Here is a 26,520-nt window from a genome sequence, read left to right as displayed (position 1 = left end):
CCGGCACCGGGGGAGGAGGAGGTGGGGGAGGAGGAGGAGGAAGCAGCAGCGATGTGATCTCCTTCCACATCCAGATCGGCCTGAGTCGGGAGCCGGTGCTGTTGGACGCCGCAGAGCTCAGCCTCAGTCAGGTCCGGGAGGTGGCGTGCTCCATCGTGGACCAGAAGGTAAACCGAGTCCGCCATCGGACCCTCGAACTCCCGCAAAAGTGGCCCGAAAGTTACAGGATCAAAAGTTTTAAAGTTTAAATCGGAAGCTTTCGGTGATCAATAACCGCTTTTCATGAAATCATCAGATTCATTAAAACATTAAAAAAAGCCAACTTATAGTAATATGAACAAAATAAAATACAGTTTTCTGAGGAATAAAACAACCTATGCAGCTTCCAATCAGGGCGTGGATTAACCTGCCAAGCCCCCCCCCCCCTTTTCTGTAATCGGTGTAGCATTAAGTAATGGTGGAATTAGTACGCTAGCTAACTAGCCACCTGTCTGCTAGTTAGCTCGCTATCTAGCTAACGTGCTGTATGATGGTTTAAGTGTCCTGCCCGGATTTGAAACCTAAAACCCGACTTGGAGTTGTTAGTTGTACAGGAGGGTGTTTGCCCAGTTGTCATGGAGACAGCTGAGTTGTGACCTATGAACCCCAGAACGTGTGTGTGTGTGTGTGTGTGTGTGTGTGTGTGTGTGTGTGTGTGTGTGTGTGTGTGTGTGTGTGTGTGTGTGTGTTAGGAATATTCAATACGGTGTATTGATGGCGTGCAGCGCCGCGGGCGACGTCGTCTATAGGAACAGCATCAGTCGATGACACGTTAGCCTGTGTGACCCCGCCACCACCGGTCTCTCCACTGCACCCCCCTGCACACACCAGACCTGAACCAGGCCTGAACCAGAACTGAACCAGGTCTGAGGCGGTTTCCTTTCATTCTTAAAATTCCCGTAATCAAACGTCAGGAAGGTTCATGTTTGTGTGAAGATCCAAAATGAGGCCAACAACAGATTTGAAAAGTGACACGTTTTGTTGGAGACATCATCTCTCAACACAATGAAACAACAACAACAACCACAATAAAACAGTGACCTCGTTGGTCTGACAGCGACCGTGTGATGTCTGACTGCAGGGTGGAAACGTTACTTACGTTACATTTGTAGTTCTCCAGCTTTAGTGCACGATGGTATTGAAGTTAACAGACGAGGTCGGGGAGACTTCCTTATCGGATTAAAGTCGTGATGTTAACGAGCTGAACTTTCAAACTCAGTTGGAAGTATAGTTGGTGTCTTTGTTTCTGTCTGTCGGGAACAATTTCGCTAAAAAACGAGAGTTAAGTGATGCGTTTCCGAAGGGGAACTTTTGGGCGTCTAAAGTCACTGACCATATAAGGTTTGGAGCGACGGGTGGATCTGATGAACACAAGCCTTACTGGATCTGGATCCATGTGGATACTGGTGTGAAGCTGCTTACAAACTTCATAATTCAAGGTTCAACTTTACAGTTACAGTAGTCTGCTTTACGTTGATATGTTTTAACTACTGTGCATTAGTCTGCTTTACGTTAATATGTTTTTACTACTGTGCAGTAGTCTGCTTTACGTCAATATGTTTTTACTACTGTGCAGTAGTCTGTTTTACGTTAATATGTTTTTACGACTGTGCAGTAGTCTGTTTTACGTTAATATGTTTTTACTACTGTGCAGTAGTCTGTTTTACGTTAATATGTTTTTACTACTGTGCAGTAGTCTGCTTTACGTTGATATGTTTTAACTACTGTGCATTAGTCTGCTTTACGTTAATATGTTTTTACTACTGTGCAGTAGTCTGCTTTACGTCAATATGTTTTTACTACTGTGCAGTAGTCTGTTTTACGTTAATATGTTTTTACGACTGTGCAGTAGTCTGTTTTACGTTAATATGTTTTTACTACTGTGCAGTAGTCTGTTTTACGTTAATATGTTTTTACTACTGTGCAGTAGTCTGTTTTACGTTAATATGTTTTTACGACTGTGCAGTAGTCTGTTTTACGTTAATGTTTTTACTACTGTGCAGTAGTCTGTTTTACGTTAATGTTTTTACGACTGTGCAGTAGTCTGTTTAACGTTAATATGTTTTTACGACTGTGCAGTAGTCTGTTTTACGTTAATATGTTTTTACTACTGTGCAGTAGTCTGTTTTACGTTAATATGTTTTTACGACTGTGCAGTAGTCTGTTTTACGTTAATATGTTTTTACTACTGTGCAGTAGTCTGCTTTATGTTAATGTTTTTACGACTATGCAGTAGTCTGTTTTACGTTGATATGTTTTTACGACTGTGCAGTAGTCTGCTTTACGTTAATGTTTTTACGACTATGCAGTAGTCTGCTTTACGTTAATGTTTTTACGACCATGCAGTAGTCTGCTTTACGTAAATGTTTTGACGACCATGCAGTAGTCTGCTTTACGTTAATGTTTTTACGACCATGTAGTAGTCTGCTTAACGTTAATGTTTTTACGACCATGTAGTAGTCTGCTTTACGTAAATGTTTTGACGACCATGCAGTAGTCTGCTTTACGTTAATGTTTTTACGACCATGTAGTAGTCTGCTTAACGTTAATGTTTTTACGACCATGTAGTAGTCTGCTTTACGTTAATGTCTTTACAACTCTGCAGTAGTCTGCTTTACGTTAATGTTTTTACGACCATGTAGTAGTCTGCTTTACGTTAATGTCTTTACAACTCTGCAGTAGTCTGCTTTACGTTAATGTTTTTACGACCATGTAGTAGTCTGCTTTACGTTAATGTTTTTACGACCATGTAGTAGTCTGCTTTACGTTAATGTTTTTACGACCGTGCAGTAGTCTGCTTTACGTTAATGTTTTTACCTCTGTGCAGTAGTCTGCTTTACGTTAATGTTTTTACGACTTTGCCATAGTAAGGCAACTATTGTATCGGTTTGTGGGTCGGTTGCATTCTTGCCCCCCACAAAACGCTCCGTGGAGCAACGACTGCTAGCGCGCAGAGACCTCCGACTCCAGAAGGTCTCGGTCCGGTGGCTTTGTATCCAAACAGAGTGCGATAGACGATGTATTTCTCTGATGGCTGGCAGAGTGTTTTCGTGAATCTGGAAGATCAGCGATCTGCTCCGGCGTTAGTCGCTGTGGTGACTCATTCCGAGGCGCCGTCGCTTCCTCGTCACAAAATGAGATGAATTCAGCTTTTGTTCGCTCGCTCCCGCCACAGGGGTCGATCTGTTTTTCTGGCTTTTTAGCTTCGTGAACAGAAGCTGTTGCCAAGCACTTAAACCGTTTTGCACTTAAACTCCACACACACACACACACACACACACACACACACACACACACACACAGTGTCGGTGTCATTGTGAATGTGATAGATGCTCTCACATACAGCCGAGCTGAGGAAGCTGTGAGTTTGTGAATTGGGAGCTTGTTTGTTCTCTCGGGATGATGATGAATTGATTTCACCCTCAAAATCCAAATCTGACCAAAAACCTCCCCGTCCATACGCCTGAAAGATTATCATTATTTATTAACTTAACTCAACTTAATAACAACCTTTTATTACATTTATTTTGCTTGTATGAACCATTAATTGGTACGTGATCGGAATTCGAGAGTAAATGCACTAAATGTCGGGTAGGATTCGGGATCAGGATGGGACGTAGACCTGATGGGTTCAGTTTGAACCAGCATCGTAGCGGTACACTGATGGGATCCTCTTATTTAAGAGAAAAACATTTTCATTTTGTAAGATACTTGTTAAGTAAAGTTTAAAAAAAAGCTTTTGGTTGAGTTTAAAAGAAAACAAACAAAAAAACAACGCAAACCATGAAATAAAATATATGTATGACAGGATATGAATTATGGAGAAGGGGTGGGATTAAACATTCCTTTTCGGACATGTCAAATAAATAAAATAAGTAAAACGTTATTCATATTTCTCTATGCTTTCTAGTTGTGTAATATTTCCCCCCTATATGATGCTTTCTGTATTCATTCTGTCATGTTTGAGATAAAAAATCTAAATCTAGTTTGATTGCTTTTCAAAAAGTCATCTTCTCTGTGACGTGTTTTAGCGTATAGTTTTAAACATATTTCAATCATTATTAATATTGTGAATTGCAATTATTGTGGCATTGACGACATTTTCATATCATCCCATATCATAACACACACACACACACACACACACACACACACACACGGTTTGATGTGTCCATTATCTCTGTTCAAATTCACAAATCGTCTCATTTCGGGTGAAAATCACCTCATTTTCCCCACAGTGAGACTTTTACACCTGAATGCAACAAGCACACACTCACACACACACACACACACACTGGAAACTGAGAGCCAGGACGCTATCGCCTTGACACTGTGCGACACACACACACACACGCAGGTTACTGATTAAAGTGTTCATTAAAAGGTTTCTGTTTATTCTATGGAGGAATCTAAAGAACAGCAGGTCACCACCACACCTGTTCACACAGCAAACCGTGTGACAACGCTCGCAACATGCAACACTTAACACGTCAAATAGCACAAAATGAACTGATTAACAAGAGGTGTGTGTGTGTGTGTGTGTTTGAAATGGCTTTCTATAAACATTCTTAAAGGTTTTCAGAAACTCAAACTGTGTCTCTGACTCCATCTAAATAATTGAATAACATATCAGAGAGCAAATCAGAGCAAAGTGTCGGGTTTTTTAACTGCATGCTGATTGGCTGTTTCTGTCAGATAATGCAGAACAGATGAAGGGTTTTACACATGAGCTCTGTAAAACTTTCACTTTTTTGTTGTTGTTGTTGTTTTTTGCCGAAATACGCTGGATTGGAATTATCGAGAAAGTCCCGCCCCTTCCTGTTTTCCCCATGGGATTTTACTTTGTTAAAAAAACCTCTTTGATTCCTGTTTAAATTGTAACATGAATTCCACACACGATGTCTATATCCAGAAAGTCTGAGTTTTAGTTTAATTTAGAAATCAAGCCAAAAGAAATATCATATCTGCCGACAGCTTGGTTGTTTGGTGCACGCCAGGGTTCGACCTACGACCCGAGTGTGTTTGTTCCCGAAGCAGACGGGTTGAAAGTGTGACAGATTCATCTGGAAATGAGAAGCGAATGTCTAAACGAGGACGTCCATGACTCCGACTCCGTGGACTCAAACACATCTGCCTCTCTGCGAGTGTAATAATAAAGCCGTGTGTGCTGTGTTTCCGTCGCTAGCGGTTTCTCTTGTTGCCTGGCAACTGATGATGATTGCGGCAGTGAAGTGTCCTTCTGAGGGCCATTATGAGACACACACACACACACACACACACACACACACACACACACACTGAATGAAGCAGAAGATAACAGATGTGTGTGTGTGTGTCATTGTTTTCTCTCTTTCCACTGACTTTTTTATCCATTCATGTCTCTTTATTCATCTCTCCTTTCCCTTCATATCTGTTGATATTCTATATTTTTCTTCTGTCAACGTGTTCAGACTTTAAACCTGATGGGGAACGTTTAGTTAGACGGTTAGTTTGTTCGTATCAGAGCCTGAAGGATCTTCCTCCTCTGAGCTCTCACCTTACCTTGGATTGTCAAATATCACGTATCACTGTTAGTTCTTCAAGTACTTACTTCAAGTAAAGCCTATGTTCCCTCAGTCCTATGTTCCCTCAGTCCCATGTTCCCTCAGTCCCATGTTCCCTCAGCCTTATGTTCCCTCAGTCCTCGGTTCCTTCAGTCCTCGGTTCCCTCAGTCCTATGTTCCCTCAGTCCTATGTTCCTTCAGCCATATTTTCCCTCAGCCATATGTTCCCTCAGCCCTATGTTCCCTCAGCCATATGTTCCCTCAGCCCTATGTTCCTTCAGCCATATCTTCCCTCAGCCATATGTTCCCTCAGTCCTATGTTCCTTCAGCGATATGTTCCCTCAGCCCTATGTTCCCTCAGCCCTATGTTCCCTCAGTCCTATGTTCCCTCAGCCCTATGTTCCCTCAGCCCTATGTTCCCTCAGTCCTATGTTCCCTCAGCCCTATGTTCCCTCAGCCATATGTTCCCTCAGTCCTATGTTCCTTCAGCGATATGTTCCCTCAGACCTATGTTCCCTCAGCCCTATGTTCCTTCAGTCCTATGTTCCCTCAGCCCTATGTTCCCTCAGCCCTATGTTCCATCAGCCCTATGTTCCCTCAGCCCTATGTTCCCTCAGTCCTATGTTCCCTAGTCCTCGGTTCCTTCAGTTCTCGGTTCCCTCAGTCCTATGTTCCCCCAGTCCTCGGTTCCCTCAGTCCTCGGTTCCCTCAGCCCTATGTTCCCTCAGCCCTATGTTCTAATTAAATGGAATTTTCCGGGATCTGTACTTTACTTGAGTATATGTTTTTACTTACCTTTTACTTTTACTCCTTACATTTTTAAACAAACATCTGTTACTTAGGTTTTAATGCATTTATCTAAACTTGATCTTGACAGGTCTTTGTCTCACACACACACACACACACACACACACACACACACACACACATATATAAAACAGAATGTTGCTGTCACTGTTGATGTCACTAAATAATAATAACACACACACACCTTCATCTGGCAGCATGTCCTGTCGCCATGGCGACAGCGGCGTCTCATCCCCATCAGGGGCCGGTGTCGAAGCTGCGTCATTCAAACGGTTCAGTTTCTTCTTTTCTGAGTCTTTAACGTCTGAAAGATACATTCGTTCAATGAAAAATTAAATGAAAGCCGTTTACTGTTTGAGTGGACGGTTCAAAAGTTCAAAATGCCTTTTTTTCCTCACAGCAGACCGGAGGAGAAAATGTGGAGCTAAAAACATGAACAATGAACAACAGCAGTGAGTCAGCGTTAACAGCAACAACAGGCGAAATAAAAACCTTCTATGACATCACTAATGCTCAAACACAAATCAAAGACCAACATTATTTCAGAATAAATACGTTAATTTAATTTCCGGGCTGATAAAATGTCTGACCAATAGCAAGTTGGCTAGTCAGCTAGCGTGTCCATCTCCAGAACTAGTTAGCTAGCTTTTGTCCTTCTGCAGGGCCGGCTAGTAAGCTAGCTAGTCTCTGGAGACGATGGGTGGCTAGTTAGATAGCTAGCTTGTCCATCTCCAGAGCTTGTTACTTTTTCGATAGGTAACTTCAGGTGATTCTTCTGATGATTTCAACAGATTTCGTTTATGAACATTTCTTGTTCGTAAACATACATCACATTAGCCCCGCCCCCTAAAGCATCCCCTGATATAAATCATAATTTACTAAATGAACATCATGCTGGATTGAAGAAGACTTGAAACTAGAGATTGAGACCATAAACTCACGTTTACAATGTTTACTGAGATAATACATCAAGAGAGAAGTAGGACCATTTTCTCATAGGGCCCTAGTTTCGTGGCGCAGGGTGGCGGAGCCGGCGCAATGCAAGTTTCGACCAGCGCATGGTCAGTTTGGCAGTTTGGTGGATCGCCTGCGCTAAGATGGGTGTGGCGGCGCAGCAGGGGGAGGCGTCACAGATTCAGCTTGGCGCAGCGGAAGTTTCGTGGCAAAAAGCCTCGCCGAGATTGCGCCGAAAGCCCGCCAGCTCCAACCTGGTCTACTCTTGGCGCAAGGCGACTTACAGCTGGCGGAGTGGCAGTGCCCCGACTATGCCTGGTCTACGAAACTAGGGCCCATAGACTTCTATACAACCAGAGAGGAGTCGCCCCCTGGTGGCCAGCAGAGAGGATGACAGTTTTAAGCCACTTTTAAGAACCGGATCGAGCTACCTGGTTCAAACCTAAAAGAAAAACAGCCTGCTGGGCTTCATGCTCCAAGACTCCAATACCCACAATGCCTTGCGGGGGCAGTCTAGTTTAACATATGCTGTAGTAGAATCAGTACAGAAAGTATTGAGCTGCATTGAATGGGGGATATATTCAGGAGAGGAATCAACCTTGAGTTCTTGCTGCCATGACAACAAGACCATCACTGCTGCTATGGCGACACCACACACACACACACACACACACACACACACACACACACACACACACACACACACACACACACAAAGATGCATCCATGAAGCGTACTGTTGAGGATTTTATTGAGGCAGAGAGTCTCCAGTATGTTTAACAGCCTTCCTCCTTATTATCCTCTTCCTCGTCCTCTTCGTCCTCCTCTTCCTTGTCCTCCTCTTCCTCGTCCTCCTCTTCCTCCTGTTGCTCCACGTCTCCATCCTCTGCTTGAAACACCACATGAGTGAAAGTTACAAACTTCAAGGACTTTTTTTTCACTGCAATAATCAGATGTATCCGTCTCAAAACACATTTGTATCTTTCAGACCAGATTATTGCAATTTCCTTGTTATCACGCATAAATGGTAATGTTAATACATGTGTGCATGTGTATAATATATATCCTCCTCCCCCTACTCCTCCTCCTCCATCTCCTTACATGATGGTGGACGTCTGTTACATTTACTGCACTCGTGTATTCATGTATTCTGTCTTTCAGCTGCCGATGAAGATCTGAATGATTTATTCATCTGCTGACGGAGATCAAAGCTTCTTATTTCCTTTTTCTTCTCCCTCCCTCCCTCTCTCTTTCTCTCTCTTTCCCTCTCTGTTGGTCATAATTAAAAGGAGCTCCTCCTCCTCCTCCTCCTCTTCTTCCTCCTCCTCCGTGCTAACGATTAGTGTAAGCTAACGGAAAGGTCATTGGGCTACGTGTTGAAGCGACTTAGACGAGCCTCTACGTTTGTTAACTGTAGCATTAGCATGCTAGCATGCTACCTAGCCGGCGTTGCCTTGGTAACGTGTCCTCCTCCCTCAGATCCCTGAGTGTGTGTTCTACGGGATGTACGAGAAGATCCTGCTGTTCCGTCATGACCCGACGTCGGACAACGTGCTGCAGCTGCTGCACTCGCCGGCCCAGATCCATGATGGAGACCTGCTGGAGGCCGTGCTGTCAGGTGAGACCAGGACCTGCCTCCTCCTTTCTGCTCCTCCCCCTCCCCTTCCTCCTCCTCTTCTTCTTCTTCTTCCTCCTCCTCCTCCTCCTCCTCCTCTTCTTCCACCTCTTCTTCCTCCTCCTCCTCTTTCTCCTCCTCCTCCTCCACTTCCTCCTCCTCTTCCACCTCCTCCTCCTCCTCCGCCACTGGCAGGATGCTCTCCGTTGTTAGGGGCGACAGCTGGAAGTGTGGAGGAAACAAACAGGAAGTTGAGTGTGCGGTGTCACGGAGCTCCAGCCAAGAGAGCTGTCGCTCCACCAGACCGGATTTAATTGGCTGTAAGTTTAACCGGAGGGAAAGTTAATGAACCTCCTTTTTTTTAAATTGTTTTAATCAGCTTACATGTTGATTAAAGTTGTTTACAATTCACAACAAACCCCTGAGGATTATGGGATATCCACCGGCTGTAATGTTCCTGTGATTTATTGTTTTCATTAAAGTTTCGTTAAACACTTGAATTCAAAAGTAGGCAAATAAAAAATTATAAAAATATTAAAATATATATAAAAATATACTTCATAAAAATAAAAAATTATGAAGCTAACTTTGTTAGCAGCTATACACCAGAATCCACATGGATCCAGATCCAGTAAAGTTGTCACTCAGGATGCTGTCACCATGACGAGGTCCACTTCTTATAATACTGCCTGTGATCTTGATTTGGTCTCAACTCCTCCTGGTCTTGTCTTGGTCTCGATACACACTCTGGTTTTGGTTCGGGACCTGGTCATGGTTTTGGGGGTCTTGACTACAACACTGTTTGATGGATGGTTCAAACATTTGGACTTTCACCCAGGAGACCATTGTCCCCTGTGAACCCAGGAGTCAACATTGACTTATTTTTAAAAATGAAGTATTATATATTTATATAAGTAAACGTTTTTTTTTTTAAACCAAAGCCACAATCTTCTTTCTGAAACCCAAACCAAAAGTAGTTTTGTCACCTAAAATCCCTTCATTTCAGTTCTTAACGGGAAATCGTGGACCTCTCAAACAGAATTCAAAGTTCGTCTACATTTGCACGTTATTGAGCATTAAAATGTAAGTATTGTTTGACAGGGTTCTCTCTCCGTGGTTTACCGTTTCTCCACCCGCGGTGTTTGTTTTGTGGTTGTGGGTTAACAAGCACTCCTTAACGCATTTAATTCAATCACACACACACACATACACGTCATTTTCTGAAGCATATAATAACAGTTTGGGAGCTTGTTCAGACTTCCACACATATGTTGGCCCTCCAAACAAAAGCCATAAACAATAATTTGAATAAACGGAGGTAATTTCCTGCAGCAGAATGTCTAATCAGAGCTGCATTCTGCTGGAGGACCGTGGACCAGGCCTGTGTGTGTGTGTGTGTGTGTGTGTGTGTGTGTGTGTGTGTGTGTGTGTGTGTGTGTGTGGAAGAAAATACATGCCGAGAGAGAAAAAAAAACACGATACCCCTAAACTACCCATCATGCCTTGCCAAGCGTGCTGGCCAAGCGAGCAAACACTTGGTTGATGTGCGCCCGCTGAGAGCCTCTCGTCTCCCCAAACATTTACAAAATACCCGCTAACAGCCCATTCATGCCTCCCCGTCTCCGTCCTTGTGTTCACCTCCTCCCTCCTCCCCCCATCTCCGTTTCCAGTAGTTACAGGAACTCTGGGCCTTTTCTACGTTTCTCACCCTCAAACCTAATCCAAAAACTGATATCTCTTCTTTTTTGTTGTCTAAAACTAACGTTGGTTTTATCGTCTCAAGCTAACATTGTTTTGTTGTCTCAAGCTGACATTGGTTTTGTCGTCTAAAGCTAACGTTTTGTTGTCTTAAGCTAACATTGGTTTTGTTGTTCTAAGCTAACGTTGGTTTTGTCGTCTAAAGCTAACGATGGCTTTGTTTCTAAAGCTAACGTTGGTTTTGCTTCTAAAGCTAACGTTGGTTTGTTGTCTAAAGCTAACATTGGTTTTGTTTTTGGACCCGTCGACCCCCAGACCTCCTCCCTATGTGGACTCCCATGTACTCGTTTGAAAACTAATTTGCCATAAAAACACTTTTCTCTGGTCCTAATGGGGGAGAGTTTGTGAAGAGGTACTAAACTTGCTAGCTGCGTTTTTTTAGGTTTTTGATTCCTTATTTGGAGTCGTGGGTTTGTCGGCGGGAGTTCTCTGTGCTGCCAAAGAGCCCAACTGAGTTTTTGTGGAAACAGCTGAAGGATGTTTGGACTCGGATGGCTGTCATGGCCACCGGCCCAGTCCGGTCAGCAGCTGCTCCACTGAGAGAACATTTCAAAATATTTTGGAAAATGTGGAAAAAGAATATTCCTTATCTACTTAATGTTGTATAATACTGTGCTTTTGTTGTTAAACTGTTAAACCTTTTTTCGGTTTCATCCAGAACAAACACAACTGCAATTCAACTGCAAATAAACACATTGACAGAAACTCAAAGGTAACAATGACAATAAATCATACAAAAATAAATAAAACAAAATATATTGCATGGATATAATAAAAAATCCTACAATCACGATCATATCGATTTCTTTGAATTTTCATATCCAAATCCAAAAATCTTTTCTCCCTGTAAAACAAAATATTGTGTGCTTATGTAACAACCAATAACATTATGACATCCTCCAATTAAACAATCTGAACCTTTTAGTGCATTAGCTCCATGTCGCGCCAACATTTCTTTGGTGGTACAATCAAACTAGGACTTTAAGTACCTCAACGCCACCGTACAATGTTTGCAGTATCCTGAAGGTCTACCTGGCAGACGGAACAGGTTGTTGTTGAATTTATACCTTTTCAAACACCTTTTTTGGTCTTCTGCAGCTTCGGCCACAGTGGAGGACTTCCAGATCCGTCCACACTGTCTGTTCGTGCACTCGTACCGAGCGCCGGCCTTCTGCGACCACTGTGGCGAGATGCTGTGGGGACTCGTACGCCAGGGACTCAAATGCGAAGGTACCAACTTAACCGATGAAAGCTCACGAGGGCTCAAAGAGGAGTAAATTGTCGTACATCATTGTTGTGGTCTCTCTTTCCCCTGTCCAGGCTGTGGTCTGAACTATCACAAGCGCTGTGCCTTTAAGATCCCCAACGACTGCAGCGGCGTGAGGAGGCGGCGCTCATCCAACGTGTCCCTGACGGGGGGGTTGGTGAACCTGGGTCGCCCCCTCTCCGCCGAGCCCTCGCCCCCCCACTACACCGATGATGCTTTACTGGTCAGTAGATATACTTCCCTTCCTATACAACAGAGGTCTTCAACATTTTCAGGCCAAGTACCCCCAAAGCCTACAGAGACCCGGTAGAGGAACCCCTATTACTTATCGGCCAATAATAATGTGTAGTGCAGCCTATAGTGCCATGTATAACAGTACTTTGTAATGATGTATGTTTACAATGATAAGCCATTCAAATAATAATTGTTGACAGATTCTGATAGATTCTGAAGATTTATATTTGCTTAATATAGCTTGTATTGTTGTATATTGTTGTATTTTTGGACCCTGCAGTCACTCTGCTGACCCCCTAGGGGTGCCGGACCCCCCTGTTAAGGAGCTCTGCTATACAACTATAAAAGTTAATCTACTAAAAAGTGGAGTCTGAATATTTGAGAGACTTGAATCGGCTTTCAATGTGGTTCAGAGAAAAGTAAACTAAGTTCTGTTAATTTATTTTCTTTCATTAGAAGATACTAAATAAACTCTAACTATCTATGTTTCTTTCCTTCTCTGTCGTTGTCCAGTCCCCAGTCAGTCCCAGCATGGAGGTAAGTCTATATCCATAATAATACATTCAAGTGTATGTGGCATTTATTCTTCAGATTATTTAACAATAAGACAGATTTTAAACCTGATATTCCACCAACATAATTAAATAGATTGCGTGTGTTTGATAACGTTTTTAAGCATCAAAGTTCTACAACATAATAAAACCCAAGAGATACGAAAGATGTATTGTTTTGCTTTTTGTCATGGAGATTTGAAGCTTTGGCTCCAGGACATTTGTGTCTTTGAAGGCTGGAAAGAGTTTGTTTAACATGTTTTCAAACTGTGGCAATTGTTCACCTATTTCACTAAAACGGCGTATTACGGCCACTGAAGAAAAAAAATTGAGCTGAGAGAGGGGGCAATATTCACAGAAAACATTTTCTAGATAAAGTTTCAGATTTGCTACTTTATAACAATGCTAACAACCGGCATTTATGCTAGCTAACTTCCCACGTCTCATAGAGGAAGTAAACAAGTTGCTTGACCAGATGTTTGCTGTTGCTAAGACAACAAGTGGAAAGCTACCGCTAGCATATTAGCGCAACCGTCCCGATCAATAAACACCCATAAGATGACAATCTTATGGCTCATATAAATAAAACCAACAATAAGCATCAACATCATCACCCTAAGGACCTTAACAAGGTGTTGTCACACGTTGGGATGATTCATTAGAAACATAAATGTACATTCATGGGAAGTTAGCTAGCATAGATGCGAGGTGTTCGTAACAAACTCGCAAATTGCCCCTCTCTCGCCTCCGTTTCTTTTGTTCTACAGTGGCCCTAATACACCGTCGTATTTTACAATATATATGCCAAATAAAAATAAAAAAACGATTTCTTCATATTTTCACACCGATCTCTTGGTCTTTGATCTCCATCTCTCCTCGCAGCAGAAGAACCAATTAGATTACTTCCCCGGTCGAGAGCGCCGCTCGAGCTCCCAGTCGTACATCGGCCGTCCCATCGAACTGGACAAGATCTTGCTGTCGAAGGTCAAAGTTCCTCACACCTTCCTGATCCACTCGTACACCCGCCCCACCGTCTGCCAGCACTGCAAGAAGCTGCTGAAAGGCCTCTTCAGACAGGGCCTGCAGTGTAAAGGTGAAGCCTCACCTGCTTTCAGAACACACACAACTGCTAATGCGGCTAGCAGGCTAACAGCTTTTTATTCCACATTGGATTTAAATACCACACTCTGTTAATGTCCTTTAATGTACTTCTCTGCAGCCAAACTCATATTATTTCTCTCTATATAAACTCACTTTTCCTGTTGATTTTAAGTATCTATGGTTTCTCCATCTCCTGCTTACGATGTCAACGAATGGGCTTTTTGCACCAGTGCAGTGTTAAATGTTGGACTGTAACCTACTGGGATCTAATGGCTTCCTTCCTTCCTTCCTTCCTTCCTTCCTTCCTTCCTTGTTTCTCCATCAGATTGTAAATTTAACTGTCATAAACGATGTGCTCCTAAAGTGCCAAACAACTGCCTCGGAGAAGTTTCCAAAAACGGAGGCAAGTTTCAAGAATACATCTGTACACACCTTAAACTTCTACCAATGAGTCCTGTTTGTGAAGCTACTGTCAAATAATTATAATGAAATAAATCAAATGTTTTTTTGTAGAGCTCCTGAGCCCGGGGGCGGAGTCAGACGTCGTCATGGTGGAGGGTTGCCTCGACGACCACGACGTGGACAGAGGCGGCGGCCTGTCTGACGACATGGATGAAGCTCTGACATCAGAGGGGGGTCTCCTGCTGGAGGCGGGGCCCGGCGACCTTGGTGACCTGCATGACCCCGACCTGGACGAGTCCAACCGGGCCATCAGGTACACACACACACACACACACACACACACACACACACACACACACACACACTCAGAGACAGGAGATTGAGCTTTGCCCCGCCCCCCATGCAGCCCTTCCACCAGTAACAACATCCCTTTGATGCGAGTGGTTCAGTCCGTCAAACACACGAAGAGGAAGACCAGCAACGTCATGAAAGAGGGCTGGATGGTCCACTACACCAGCAAGGACACTCTGGTACTGCACCTGTCTGTCTGCTTGTCTGCCTGTCTGTTAGTTGTCTTCCTTAATCGTTTTGTATATAGAGAGGCTAAGTCCCGCCCCTTCATTAGGGTTCAAGTTGGGTCACGGATGATGTTTAGGGCCCTCCCCTGGCAAACTACACAGTGATGTAGTCCTCTATATGATCCTCCAAGTAGTCCTCTATGTAATCCTTTATATAGTCCTCTATATGGTCCTCCAAGTAGTCCTTTATGTAGTCCTTTATAGAGTCCTCTATACAGACCTCGTTTCTTCTTATCCTTTTCTTCTTCCTTTTTTACACTTTTTAATTTTTATTATTATTATTATTATTACTACGGTTTGTTTATTCCTTTTATTCTATTTTGCTTTATCTTTAATTCCCTTTTCTTTTCCCTCTTGTCTCCTCTCTCCTCTAACTTCTCGTCTCCTCTCTCCTCGTCTTCCTCGCCACATTCCAGAGGAAGAGGCATTACTGGCGGCTGGACAGTAAATGCATCACGCTGTTCCAAAGCGACACAGGAAGTAAATACTACAAGGTAAGAGGGGCGTTGTCTCATTTCTGTGGAGGCGCTGGTCTGAAGGTCTGAAGGTCTGACGGTCTGATGGTCTGACAGTCTTGACGGTCTGGCGGTCTGACGGTCTGACAGTCTTGATGGTCTGACGGTCTGACGGTCTGACAGTCGTGACGGTCTTGATGGTCTGACAGTCTTGACGGTCTGACAGTCTGACAGTCTTGACGGTCTGACGGTCTGACAGTCTGACGGTCTGACAGTCTTGACGGTCTTGACGGTCTGACAGTCTGACAGTCTTGATGGTCTGACGGTCTGACAGTCGTGACGGTCTTGATGGTCTGACAGTCTTGACGGTCTGACAGTCTGACAGTCTTGACGGTCTGACGGTCTGACAGTCTGACGGTCTGACAGTCTTGACGGTCTTGACGGTCTGACGGTCTGACAGTCTGACGGTCTGACAGTCTTGACGGTCTTGACGGTCTGACAGTCTGATAGTCTTGACGGTCTGACAGTCTTGACGGTCTGACAGTCTGACAGTCTTGACGGTCTGACGGTCTGACAGTCTTGACGGTCTGACGGTCTGAAAGTCTGATGGTCAGCACCATGTAAACACCAGCTGAACCTGTGTCTGCCTTCCATCTGCAGGAGATACCTCTGTCGGAGATCTTGACTCTGGAACCGGCTCAGACCTTCTCCCTGCTCCCCGACGGAGCGAACAACCACTGCTTTGAGATCTCCACTTCGTCCCTGGTCTACTACGTCGGGGAGCAGCTGCAGAGAGCCGAGTCCTCCGTGAACAGCAGCAGCATCCTGGTGAGTCCAACACTAACGGGATGCATTACGTTGCCAGGGAAACAGAATTTAGTCCTGAAACAAGTCCTAGAAAGTCCACTTAGCGAGGAGGTCCAACCAAGCCGTTTTGTTGTGTAAACATAAATAAGTACTTTGGACTGTTTGGAGTGTAGTTGTATGGGAACGTAGATTTACATGAAACATACTGAAAACGTTCTGTCTGAGGTGGAAGAAGTAATCGGATATTTTGTAAAAGTACCAAAACCAATTACTTCATTATAATTACAAATCAGTAAAAGTATTAGGATAAAAATGTAATTAAAAGCAACTAATATAAAAAGAAGTTACACAGAAGTCACAGTCATCTGGGGCTCGTTTATACAATGGCGTAAAAAACAAAACAAAAACACAAACAAATTAATTACGATGCTAACAACCGGAATTTATGCTTGCTAACTTCCCATGAATGTAAGCATTAATTTTTCTTGCCGGCTGGTTTCAGATCAGCGGGGTAGGGCAGGATGTGGCCCGGATGTGGGAGATGGCGATCCAGCACGCTCTGATGCCGGCCGTCTCCACAGGAGTTTCCCACAGCTCACACCGCAGCGGACACAGTAAGACGCCATGGCCTTAAACATGCATTCTCTCTGCTGGCCACCAGGGGGCAACTCCTCTCTGGTTGTATAGAAGTCTATGAGGAAAATGGTCCTACTTCTCTCTTGATGTATTATCTCAGTAAACATTGTAAACATGAGTTTATGGTCTCAATCTCTAGTTTCAAGTCTTCTTCAATCCAGGATGATGTTCATTTAGTACATTATGGTCCATTTAGAGTCCACCAGACCAGAAAGCAGGGGATGCTTTAGGGGGCGGGGCTTACCTGCTGATTGACAGGTCGCTACCAATGCTAGTTAGCTACTAAGATGGCTTCAACACACAAAGTTGAACCTTGAATTATGAAGCTAACTTTGTTAGCAGCTTCACACCAGAATTCAGATGGATCCAGATCCAGTAAAGGTGCTATCTGGGTTGTCAGATCCACCCGTCGCTCCTCCACAGTCCAAATATGGTCACTTCCTTCTACTGGTTACAAAACCTCCAAGATGGGAACAGCCTTATAGTCAGTAACACGACCACTTAAATGAACATTCAGGTAAAAAGGTCTGCGAGGGAACAACGTCATGAATGAGTGGTTCCTTTTGTGGGCGACTGATCAAGGATGTCGAAAGGTTTGTCTGCACCTTCTCTCATTCTGAGGATCCAGTCAGAGTGGAAACTGGACAAAAATGTAAATGTAGGCTATATTTTTAGCGCCCAGGTATTAGTGCTCCTCCAGGCTGAGTCCTCCTGCAGACCGTCAGAGCCCCTCAGGGCCGCCGAACACCCACACAAGACCCATCAGAGGTATTTTCAGAACCTCTTTGACGTCAAAGCCCAGAATGACTCAACGCCTTCACTGCCAGTCTCCAGCTCCGTGTTCACCGCCGGGGGGGGCGCACACTGGAATATCCCGGCGTCCGGGCCGCCGGAAGGTCTAAGATCCATACAGGATGTTAAAGAGGCTCGTCGCTCCGACTCCGTTTCATTTGAAAACAACGTGTACAGAGTTCTGCTTCCAGTTAAACTCTCCTCATCTTTGATTATCTGTGATTTTAATCAGTTTCTGACTCTGATCACGTTTGTTTCTCGTTAACAGAAGAAATTTCCATCAGTATCTCCGTCTCCAACTGCCAGATCCAGGAGAATGTGGTGAGAACACACACACACACACACACACACACACACACACACACACACACACACAGAGGTGTACTGGATGTGTTGACGTGCCTGGTCTGCGATAGTAGCTCACATTAGTCCAGAGACCAGACCAGACTATGTGGAGAAACCAGAGACTGTCCGTGGTCCAAACAACATGGTTCCTGCTGTATTTATGTCTAGAGTGTTGTGTGTAGAGTGTTGTGGCTTATTTGGAGTGTTGATGGAGCAGCTACAACGTTAGAGTAGCCTAGCACCCATCAACCAGACTCCATTCAGAAAACCAGCGTTTTAAAAGTAGTTACCTTTTGGTCTTGCAGACAGAACAAAGCAAACAACAAAGCATGACTCAGCACTTTTTACTGATCACCATCATTATGGAGTTATTTCAGCATCCTTTTCATCTGGTTATTGATATTAAATCACAGATAAATACTTTATTCCTGTTCCTCCAGCCGTGGTGAACCAGCCCACGTGAGTCTTGCTGTGAATCCTTCTCTGAGGCGTTTAATGATGCGAGGAACACCGATGTTCCCACGGTGAAACGTAACAACCCGCGTCCTGTCTGCACGTCTCTCTCCTGATTAATTTGCATGTGAAGTCTCGGCAGGTCGACGTACATTAACATCATAAAGATTATTTTTGTTTCTTTGCACCGAGGCTGAGAACTCAAATGCAACTTTAATGCAAATGTAACTGCTGAGAACATCCAGATCCGCTTCCGTGCACTCGTGCACCTTTCGCCGTCTCCAAGGTGAGCACTTCTTCAAGCACCTCGAATGGAGATTACTGTGATTACTCACTCAGCCAAACCATGGCGTTTCCATGGCGACGACAGATGGTAATTAGACAGCGCGGCTCGGCGAAGGGGGGTTTATAATATTGTATTTCTGTCCTCTTTGCTCCGAGGTGTGATATTAGGCTGTCAGCTATCGGGAGAGAGCAGGGAGACGTGATTGCAGACAAGAAGAAAATATTTAGCAGTTTTGGTGTCAAAGCTGTGGCAGATCACTGACGCTGGAATCTCCCGCACAAAACAGGCTTTTCTGGAAACTCCTCCGCCAGGTGATGGATTCACGCCGTTGATTAATTTCTTTCTTCCTCGCTGTCACGCGGCGGCGCCCTCCTCCTTCACAGGAACTTCACCACTCGCAACTTTCTCCGAGCTCGCAGCTTCACATGGAACTGGTTTACTGGAGAGAACGGGTTCATCTCCATATTTCATTCACAGATGGAGATCAGAGATCTTTATTACATGTCATTTCACACAAACACATGGAGACAACCATTCATGTTCATGTTGGCTGGCTCATTTATTAATTATAATTTTAATTCAATGAACCTACAAATCTTTGGACTGTGTATTCGATGACGGTGTGTTAGGGTCATCGTATGTCAAATAAATAGACAAAAGCTGAGCTGTTGGGGAGAAAAATACACATTTATGAGTAAAACATTTTCGAGAAAAAAAATCACAATAAAAATGTCACAAAATTTTGAGAAAAAAAACATTTAGTGAAAAAAATGACAAATTTATGAGTAAAAACATTTTTTTGATCACAACTGAGGAGGAGAAAACAACTCACAAATTTACCAGAAAAAAATCCCAAATCTATAAGACACTGTGGTATTTCTACTTTGTGATATTTCTACTTTAAAAAATTAATAAAAACTGAGCTGTGGTGGTTACAAAAACTACGACGGCGTATTAGGGCCACTGTCAAAAAAAAAAAAAACGGAGCTGAGAGAGGTGAGCAATATTCTGCGATTAAAATTCACAAATTTGCTTGTTTTAAAATGGCAAATTTGCGACTTTAAAACTAGCAAATTTGTGAGTTTTAAAGTCGCAAATTTGCTAGTTTATAACGATGCTAACAACCGGCATTTATGCTAGCTAACGCTTTACTAAGGTCCTCAGGGTGATGGCTGTTGATCGTTATTGTTGGTTAACAATTTTATATGGGCCAAATTGTCATCTTATGTGTGTTTGTTGATCGGGTGGTTTGGCTAAGCTAGTTTTAAAGTCGCAAATTTGCCACTTTAAAACTAGCAAATTTGCGACTTTTAATCTCAGAATATAACCCACCTCTCTCGGCTCCGTTTTTTTTTTTTTTTTTTCGACCATGGCCCTAATACGTCGTCGTACAAAAACACACACATTTACAACAAAAAAAACAAATGTACAAGAAAAAAATCACAAATGAATGAGTAAATACTCAATTATTAGTGATCTTACAGGTCTTCTCCCAGTGATCTTGCTGGTTCCCGTCTTGTTTCTTCAGGACATCAACTCCGTGTATCAGATCTTCCCGGACGAGGTTCTCGGCTCGGGACAGTTCGGCATCGTCTACGGAGGTAAAACGTACAAGATGAGATTCAAATGTTGGCCACTTGGGGGCAGCGACGTTTAAAGATGTAGTGATATTTGGAGAGTAAACATCTTAATATTGGGAGAATAATTTTGTTTAAATTAACTAAATGATTTAATCTTTATCATTTTGTGTGTGTGTGTGTGTGTGTGTGTGTGTGTGTGTTGCGTGCAGGTAAACACAGGAAGTCCGCCCGAGACGTTGCCATCAAGATCATCGACAAACTCCGTTTCCCGACCAAACAGGAGAGTCAGCTCCGCAACGAGGTGGCCATCCTGCAGGTACACACACACACACACACACACACACACACACACACACACACAGACACACACGTGTGTTAGCAGGATGTTTAGAGAATAGTATTATCCATCCATCCATCCATTTTCTACCGCTTATCCTGTATTTAGGGTCACGGGGGGGCTGGAGCCGATCCCAGCTGTCATTGGGCGAAGGCAGGGTACACCCTGGACAGGACGCCAGTCTATCACAGGGCCAACATGTAGAGACAAACAACCATTCACACTCACACCTACGGGCAATTTAGAGTCACCAATTAACCTATCCCCATCCTGCATGTCTTTGGACTGTGGGAGGAAGCCGGAGAACCCGGAGAGAACCCACGCTTACACGGGGAGAACATGCAAACTCCACACAGAAGGAACCCGGGCCGACCCGGGAATCGAACCCAGGACCCTCTTGCTGTGAGGCGAGAGTGCTACCCACTACACCACCGTGCAGCCCAGAATAGTATTATAATTTATTATAAATGTGAACATTTCACTATTTCATTAAAATCGAATTAAAACTAGCAACATTTCTTTTTAACACCTGAAACGTTTAAATCTTAACTCTTCACTTTGTGTCGATTTAATTAAAAGAATAATATTAAACTAAATTTAAATCTTACTCTCTAAACTAAAAATAAATCTGGTTTGAATGAGGAATCCACAAAATGCACCTGTGCCATCTCTCCTCCTCCTCCTCCTCTCCAGAGTCTGCACCACCCGGGCGTCGTGAACCTGGACTGCATGTTCGAGACCCCGGAGAGGGTCTTCGTCGTCATGGAGAAGCTCCATGGCGACATGCTGGAGATGATCCTGTCCAGTGAGAAAGGACGACTTCCTGAGAGGATCACCAAGTTCCTGGTCACTCAGGTAGCCCAGGTCTAGGCCCCTATAGAGTCCAGGTCCAGGCCCATAGAGAGACCAGGTCCAGGCCTATAGAGAGCCCAGGTCCAGGCCTATGGAGAGCCCAGGTCCAGGCCCATAGAGAGTCCAGGTCCCGGCCCCTAGAGAGGACAGGTTCAGGCCCATAGAGAGTCCAGGTCCCGGCCCCTAGAGAGTCCAGGTCCCAGTCCCTAGAAAGTCCAGGTCCCGGCCCATAGAGAGTCCAGGTCCCGGCCCATAGAGAGTCAAGGTCCAGGCCCTTCCACCAGTACTTTGGAGACAGTTTGTATGGTGTTGCATGAATTACCATGAATTACACATCTGATGGTTGTGGTTAACGACACTCTGAACTCTGACCTCTACCAGTGAATCATCATTATTATGGGATTTTTTGTGTGGTGTCAGATTCTGGTGGCGTTGCGTCACCTCCACTTCAAGAACATCGTCCACTGCGACCTGAAACCCGAGAACGTGCTGCTGGCGTCCTCCGACGCCTTTCCTCAGGTACCGACACTTTATCGGATTAATCTGCATCATTCGGAGGGAATCATGCAAACCTACGTGTTACATAAAGAGACGACACTATTTCTCTGACCAATAATTATTGTTTTTTTTTCTTCCATATTGTTAAGTTCAGTCTCCAAGCTGGACATTAAAAAAAAAGCAGTAGCACTTTATTTCTCTAAATATTGCCCCCATGCTGGGAAAGTGTTATTTTGAGGTTATTTTGAGAAGTCGTCGATGTGAGGTGTCACATGTCTGTTACCCCGAAGACGAGGCCTCCGTCTGTCTCGTTCCAGGTGAAGCTGTGCGACTTCGGCTTTGCTCGGATCATCGGAGAGAAGTCGTTCCGGCGTTCGGTGGTTGGCACGCCAGCGTATCTGGCGCCCGAGGTGCTGAGGAACAAAGGCTACAACCGCTCTCTGGACATGTGGTCAGTGGGCGTCATCATCTACGTCAGGTAATTCCTGATCCAACTTCATGTGGAGTCATCATAATACGACTATTGCTGCTTCCTACAGCCACATACTTAACATATTCTGCATCCAGTTATTTACGATGTTTATTGAACCAAAAATATTGTTGATCAGAGACAAGTCTCGACCTCTTTTAGCCGCATTTCTACACTATGGTATTTCTACTTAAAACTGATTTGCAAAAAAATCACATTTTCAGAAAAAAAATCACAGAATTTGGAGAAAAAATAACGCATTCATGAGAGAAAAAAAATCACAAAGTCGTGGGGGGAAAAAAAACTCACAAATTTATAAGAAAAAACACACTAATGTATGAGAAAAAACTCCCAAATTTACAAATGTTTGAGAAAAATAACACCAAATTTGGAGAGAAAAAATGTACCAGGAAAAAAAACATTTTTGAGAACATCGTGAGTCGTAGGGAGAAAAACCTCACAAATTTCAGTGAAAAAATGCACAGGCAAAAAGCCACAAATTTACAAGAAAAGTCACGAAATTTCTGTTTTTTTTAATTTTTTTTATTTAGAAGTAAAAACTTGTATTTCTACCTAAAAATATGTTTTATGAGAAAAAACAAATTTACGAGAAAATTCTCGGCTAGTTTGAAACATGACCCCACTTTCTATTTTATATAGCTTTTGTATAGTTTCTAATGTATGTTTAATGTATAATGTATGTTCTATGTATGTTATTGCTACTGGATGCTTGAATTTCCTTCGGGATCAATAAAGTATCTATCTATCTATCTATCTATCTATCTATCTATCTATCTATCTATCTATCTATCTATCTATCTATCTATCTATCTATCTATCTATCTATCTATCTATCTTTCTTGCAAACAAGAACTTTTGTCTCCGAACAGTTGAGACAAACCATTTTATCGTTGTACGTTTTTTATACATTTTTAACATAAAACTCAATGCTTTGTCCATCCTGCAGTCTCAGCGGGACGTTTCCTTTCAACGAAGACGAAGACATCAACGATCAGATCCAGAACGCCGCCTTCATGTACCCGCCGCACCCCTGGAAGAAGGTTTCCCAGGAAGGTACGCGCCGCCACCGCTGACCGCAGCTGAAATCAGATCCAGAATTCAAACATCCCCTCAGTCTCCGGTCAGATCCAACTGTCGCTCCTCCACAGTCCAAATATGGTCACTTCCTTCACTGGTTGCAAAAAATCCGAAAAGGCCAAACTCAAGGCTTCAAAACCATAGTCCACAGACCAATGGGTGACGTCACCATGACGACGGCCACATCTTATATACGGTCTGTGGTGAAAACATAGATGTTAGGTGACAAAATCAGCACAGAAATGAGGTCCAGACCAGGTTTCTCTTGTTCCATTTGAAGGCCGTCTCCTGAACGGGATCTAGACCAGGATAGTCATGAAAACCCTCTCTCTAACCGATGACTCAGCAGAGGTTCACGTCTGACACCTATTTCTGTAAAGTGTCGGGTGACTCACGCCGTCGTCATCGTTGTGTCTGACTGTGTTTGTGTGTGTCGGCTGCAGTCGTCCTGACGACGACGGGACAGATTTAAATCTGACTCACTGGCCTCTTGGCCCGGATGCCCAGAGTCCTCCACAGCTGCCCCCCAGAACCCCCCAGAACCCCTCCACCTCCTCATCTTGAGACTTCAGCTGCAGGATAAACTGATAGAGTGTTTCTTTGCGGTCATTTTATTTCTTTTTGTAGTCATTTTGAGTGTCTTCCTGGTCGATTTCTCTGAGTGACATCTCGTCCTCTGACACTTGTGGCCCCCGGCCCTGTTTCCAGTAGATCTGTCCAATAATCCATCCAAGGTTCCTGTTCAGCAGCAGCCGAGAAGGAGCAGGAAGTAACTTCATGTTAGAGATCAATATGTAGAGCCAGGTTGCAGCGTCGTGCTTCAGAGCTGATCGATTGATCCCCATCATGTCAGACTGTTGGGACGACGGCTTCCTTCCAGACTGAGCCACGTGGTCCTGGTCTTCATCTGGTTAACACCACAGTTATCGTTGACTTCAGGAGTCCCGCCGGTGACGGGGTGTTGGAGGAGCAACGTCGCCATCCTTTGGCCCCGCCGTCGACGGAAAGAACACAAAGGTGGCGGATTACCGGCGAGGTCATGTGACTCCGCCCGAGGAAGGAGGAGTGAAAAAATGTGAGAGAAAAGCAGCGAGAGTTCCTGGAAAGAGAGCGAGACGGACAGATTCATGCGCCGCTCCATTCATGTGCATAATGCTAAGCGATGGAGGCCCCCGCAGACCTGAGGGGCCCCGGAGTCCTCAAGCTGTTCAGACCGCTGACCCCTGAAGAAATGTTAACATCATGTTAGCTTTGCTCATTAGCCCCGACTGGCCCCTCACCACGGGGGAGGGGGGACCTCCTCCTCCTCCATCCCTCGCTCACTCCACCTCATCGTCTCTCGCTCATCACTTCTGTGTTTTTTCTTCCTTTCCTTCTTCACAGCGATCGACTTGATCAACAATCTGCTGCAAGTGAAGATGAGGAAGAGATACAGCGTGGACAAGACCCTCAGTCACCCCTGGTTACAGGTGAGAACCAATCACATCCAATCAGCTGCATTGATCAAGTCATTTTAATGTGACATTAAAGAGTCATCTGACAACCAACGACTGGGATGTTGAATTTAATTATCATTGATATCAAATAGATAGTTCAGTAAATAGTTAATTAAGGGAAACCAGACTTAATACAAAAAAGACTGGATTTAAAAAGTTAATATTGTTCTTGGATAGACCAACTCAGAGTAGAAAATACAGAACAATCCCAATTTATATAATGTGTTTTATTTTGTCCGTCTTACATTCACTACCTTTGATTTGACTGCACTTTAAAACATTTATATAATTTTAGACCAAATTAACAAAACACAGCCGTTCCTTAAGTGTGAAAGTAGTTTGAAGTCCTATGTTTAGCATTTTCCTATCCTTATGAACCTCTACCTCTGATCACATGACTGAATGTCCATATTTAGGTCAGATGAAGAGGAACTGAGGAAGCTCACAGCAGTGAGGATATGGTTGAAAGTTCTTGAAATAGCTTGTAAACGGTCCTTTAAGACTAATCATTTGGATCCTGATGGAGGAACTACAGGAAACCAGTACATCTGATCCTCTGGGGACCAGGAATATCCACAGAACGCTGTATACAAATGTGGCCTCTATTTTGCCCGCCCTGTCTGGGTTCATGACATCATCCAGAGGTCAGCTGGTTCACCACAACTGCAGGAACCCAGAATAAAGTATTTATCTGTGATTTAATATCAATAACCAGATGAAAAAGATGCTGAAATAACTCCACCATGATGGTGATCAGTAAAAAGTGTGAAGTCATGCTTTGTTAGGTCTGTCTGCAAGACTACTTTCAAAACGCTGGTTTTCTGAATGGATTCTGGTTGATGGTCGCTAGGCTATGCTAACATCGTAGCTGCTCCATCAACACTCCAAATAAAGTCATCTAGACATAAATACAGCAGACATTGTTGTTTATTATGTATGTTTTAAATAAAAGTACAAAAAAATTATATGTTCGGTCAGAAATGTTTTTTATTTGACTTAAAAGAAGAAGTTTGTGTGACGGTTCGTTCGTTTCCCCCACCAGGACTACCAGATGTGGTTGGACCTGCGTAACCTGGAGTCCCGGATGAACGAGCGCTACATCACCCACGAGAGCGACGACCTGCGCTGGCATCACCACGCCCAGCTCAGTGGCCTCGACTACCCCACGCACCTCGGCAATGGTCCCCGTGGCATCAGCGGTCAGCTGGTAGAGCGTTACCAGGAGACAGACGAGGAGCTGGAGACCCTCAGTGAGAGGGTCAGTGAACTCTGAGGACCAAGGCTCAATGGTGACCAAACTAAAGCACAAAAATCAAATATGAGTCAATGGCAGTTCAATCCAAATGACGAAAACAATTCACAGCCATCAAACCAAATAAGGGCGAGGGTGGAGCTATTAGGAAACTACGCTTGATTCACTACATGAACAAAATAAAAATATATTAAATTATTTAAAAACATCTCATAGTTAGTTTTGGTCCGTATTTCATGAATATCTCTATGAGTTTGCTTTAGCTGGAAGCCTTATTCTCTTGTTTTGCCTTTTTACGACAAGAGATCGTATTTG

The 26,520-nt window shown here is 43.8% G+C and overlaps 1 protein-coding gene across 1 annotated transcript; it reads left to right on the top strand.

Moving 5' to 3' along the window:
- On the top strand, positions 1–26,367 carry prkd1 (protein kinase D1). Its single transcript, XM_084013080.1, has 21 exons — positions 1–167; positions 8,823–8,961; positions 11,815–11,946; positions 12,037–12,206; positions 12,731–12,754; positions 13,651–13,861; positions 14,195–14,272; positions 14,383–14,584; positions 14,678–14,801; positions 15,266–15,343; positions 15,965–16,132; positions 16,614–16,725; positions 17,808–17,860; positions 20,152–20,224; positions 20,413–20,519; positions 21,234–21,395; positions 21,813–21,911; positions 22,208–22,368; positions 23,327–23,433; positions 24,841–24,926; positions 25,996–26,367. The coding sequence occupies exons 2-21, from the start codon at positions 8,847–8,849 to the stop codon at positions 26,224–26,226; spliced, it is 2,493 nt and encodes an 830-aa protein (XP_083869206.1). The 5' UTR covers positions 1–167; positions 8,823–8,846; the 3' UTR covers positions 26,227–26,367.
- Positions 26,368–26,520: the final 153 nt, after the last annotated feature.

The sequence above is a fragment of the Eutrigla gurnardus genome (assembly GCF_963514095.1).
Source record: "Eutrigla gurnardus genome assembly, chromosome: 7".
NCBI classification, from domain to species: domain Eukaryota; kingdom Metazoa; phylum Chordata; class Actinopteri; order Perciformes; family Triglidae; genus Eutrigla; species Eutrigla gurnardus.
Note: the sequence above shows the minus strand (reverse complement) of the source record. Positions and strands in the feature narration are given on the sequence as shown.

Excerpts from the sequence above, each read along its gene's own strand:
- prkd1 (XM_084013080.1), top strand. The coding sequence starts at position 8,847 with ATGTACGAGAAGATCCTGCTGTTCCGTCATGACCCGACGTCGGACAAC. Across the intron at positions 8,962-11,814 it reads GCTGGAGGCCGTGCTGTCAG|CTTCGGCCACAGTGGAGGAC; the intron begins GTGAGACCAGGA and ends GGTCTTCTGCAG. Across the intron at positions 21,396-21,812 it reads CCAAGTTCCTGGTCACTCAG|ATTCTGGTGGCGTTGCGTCA; the intron begins GTAGCCCAGGTC and ends GTGTGGTGTCAG.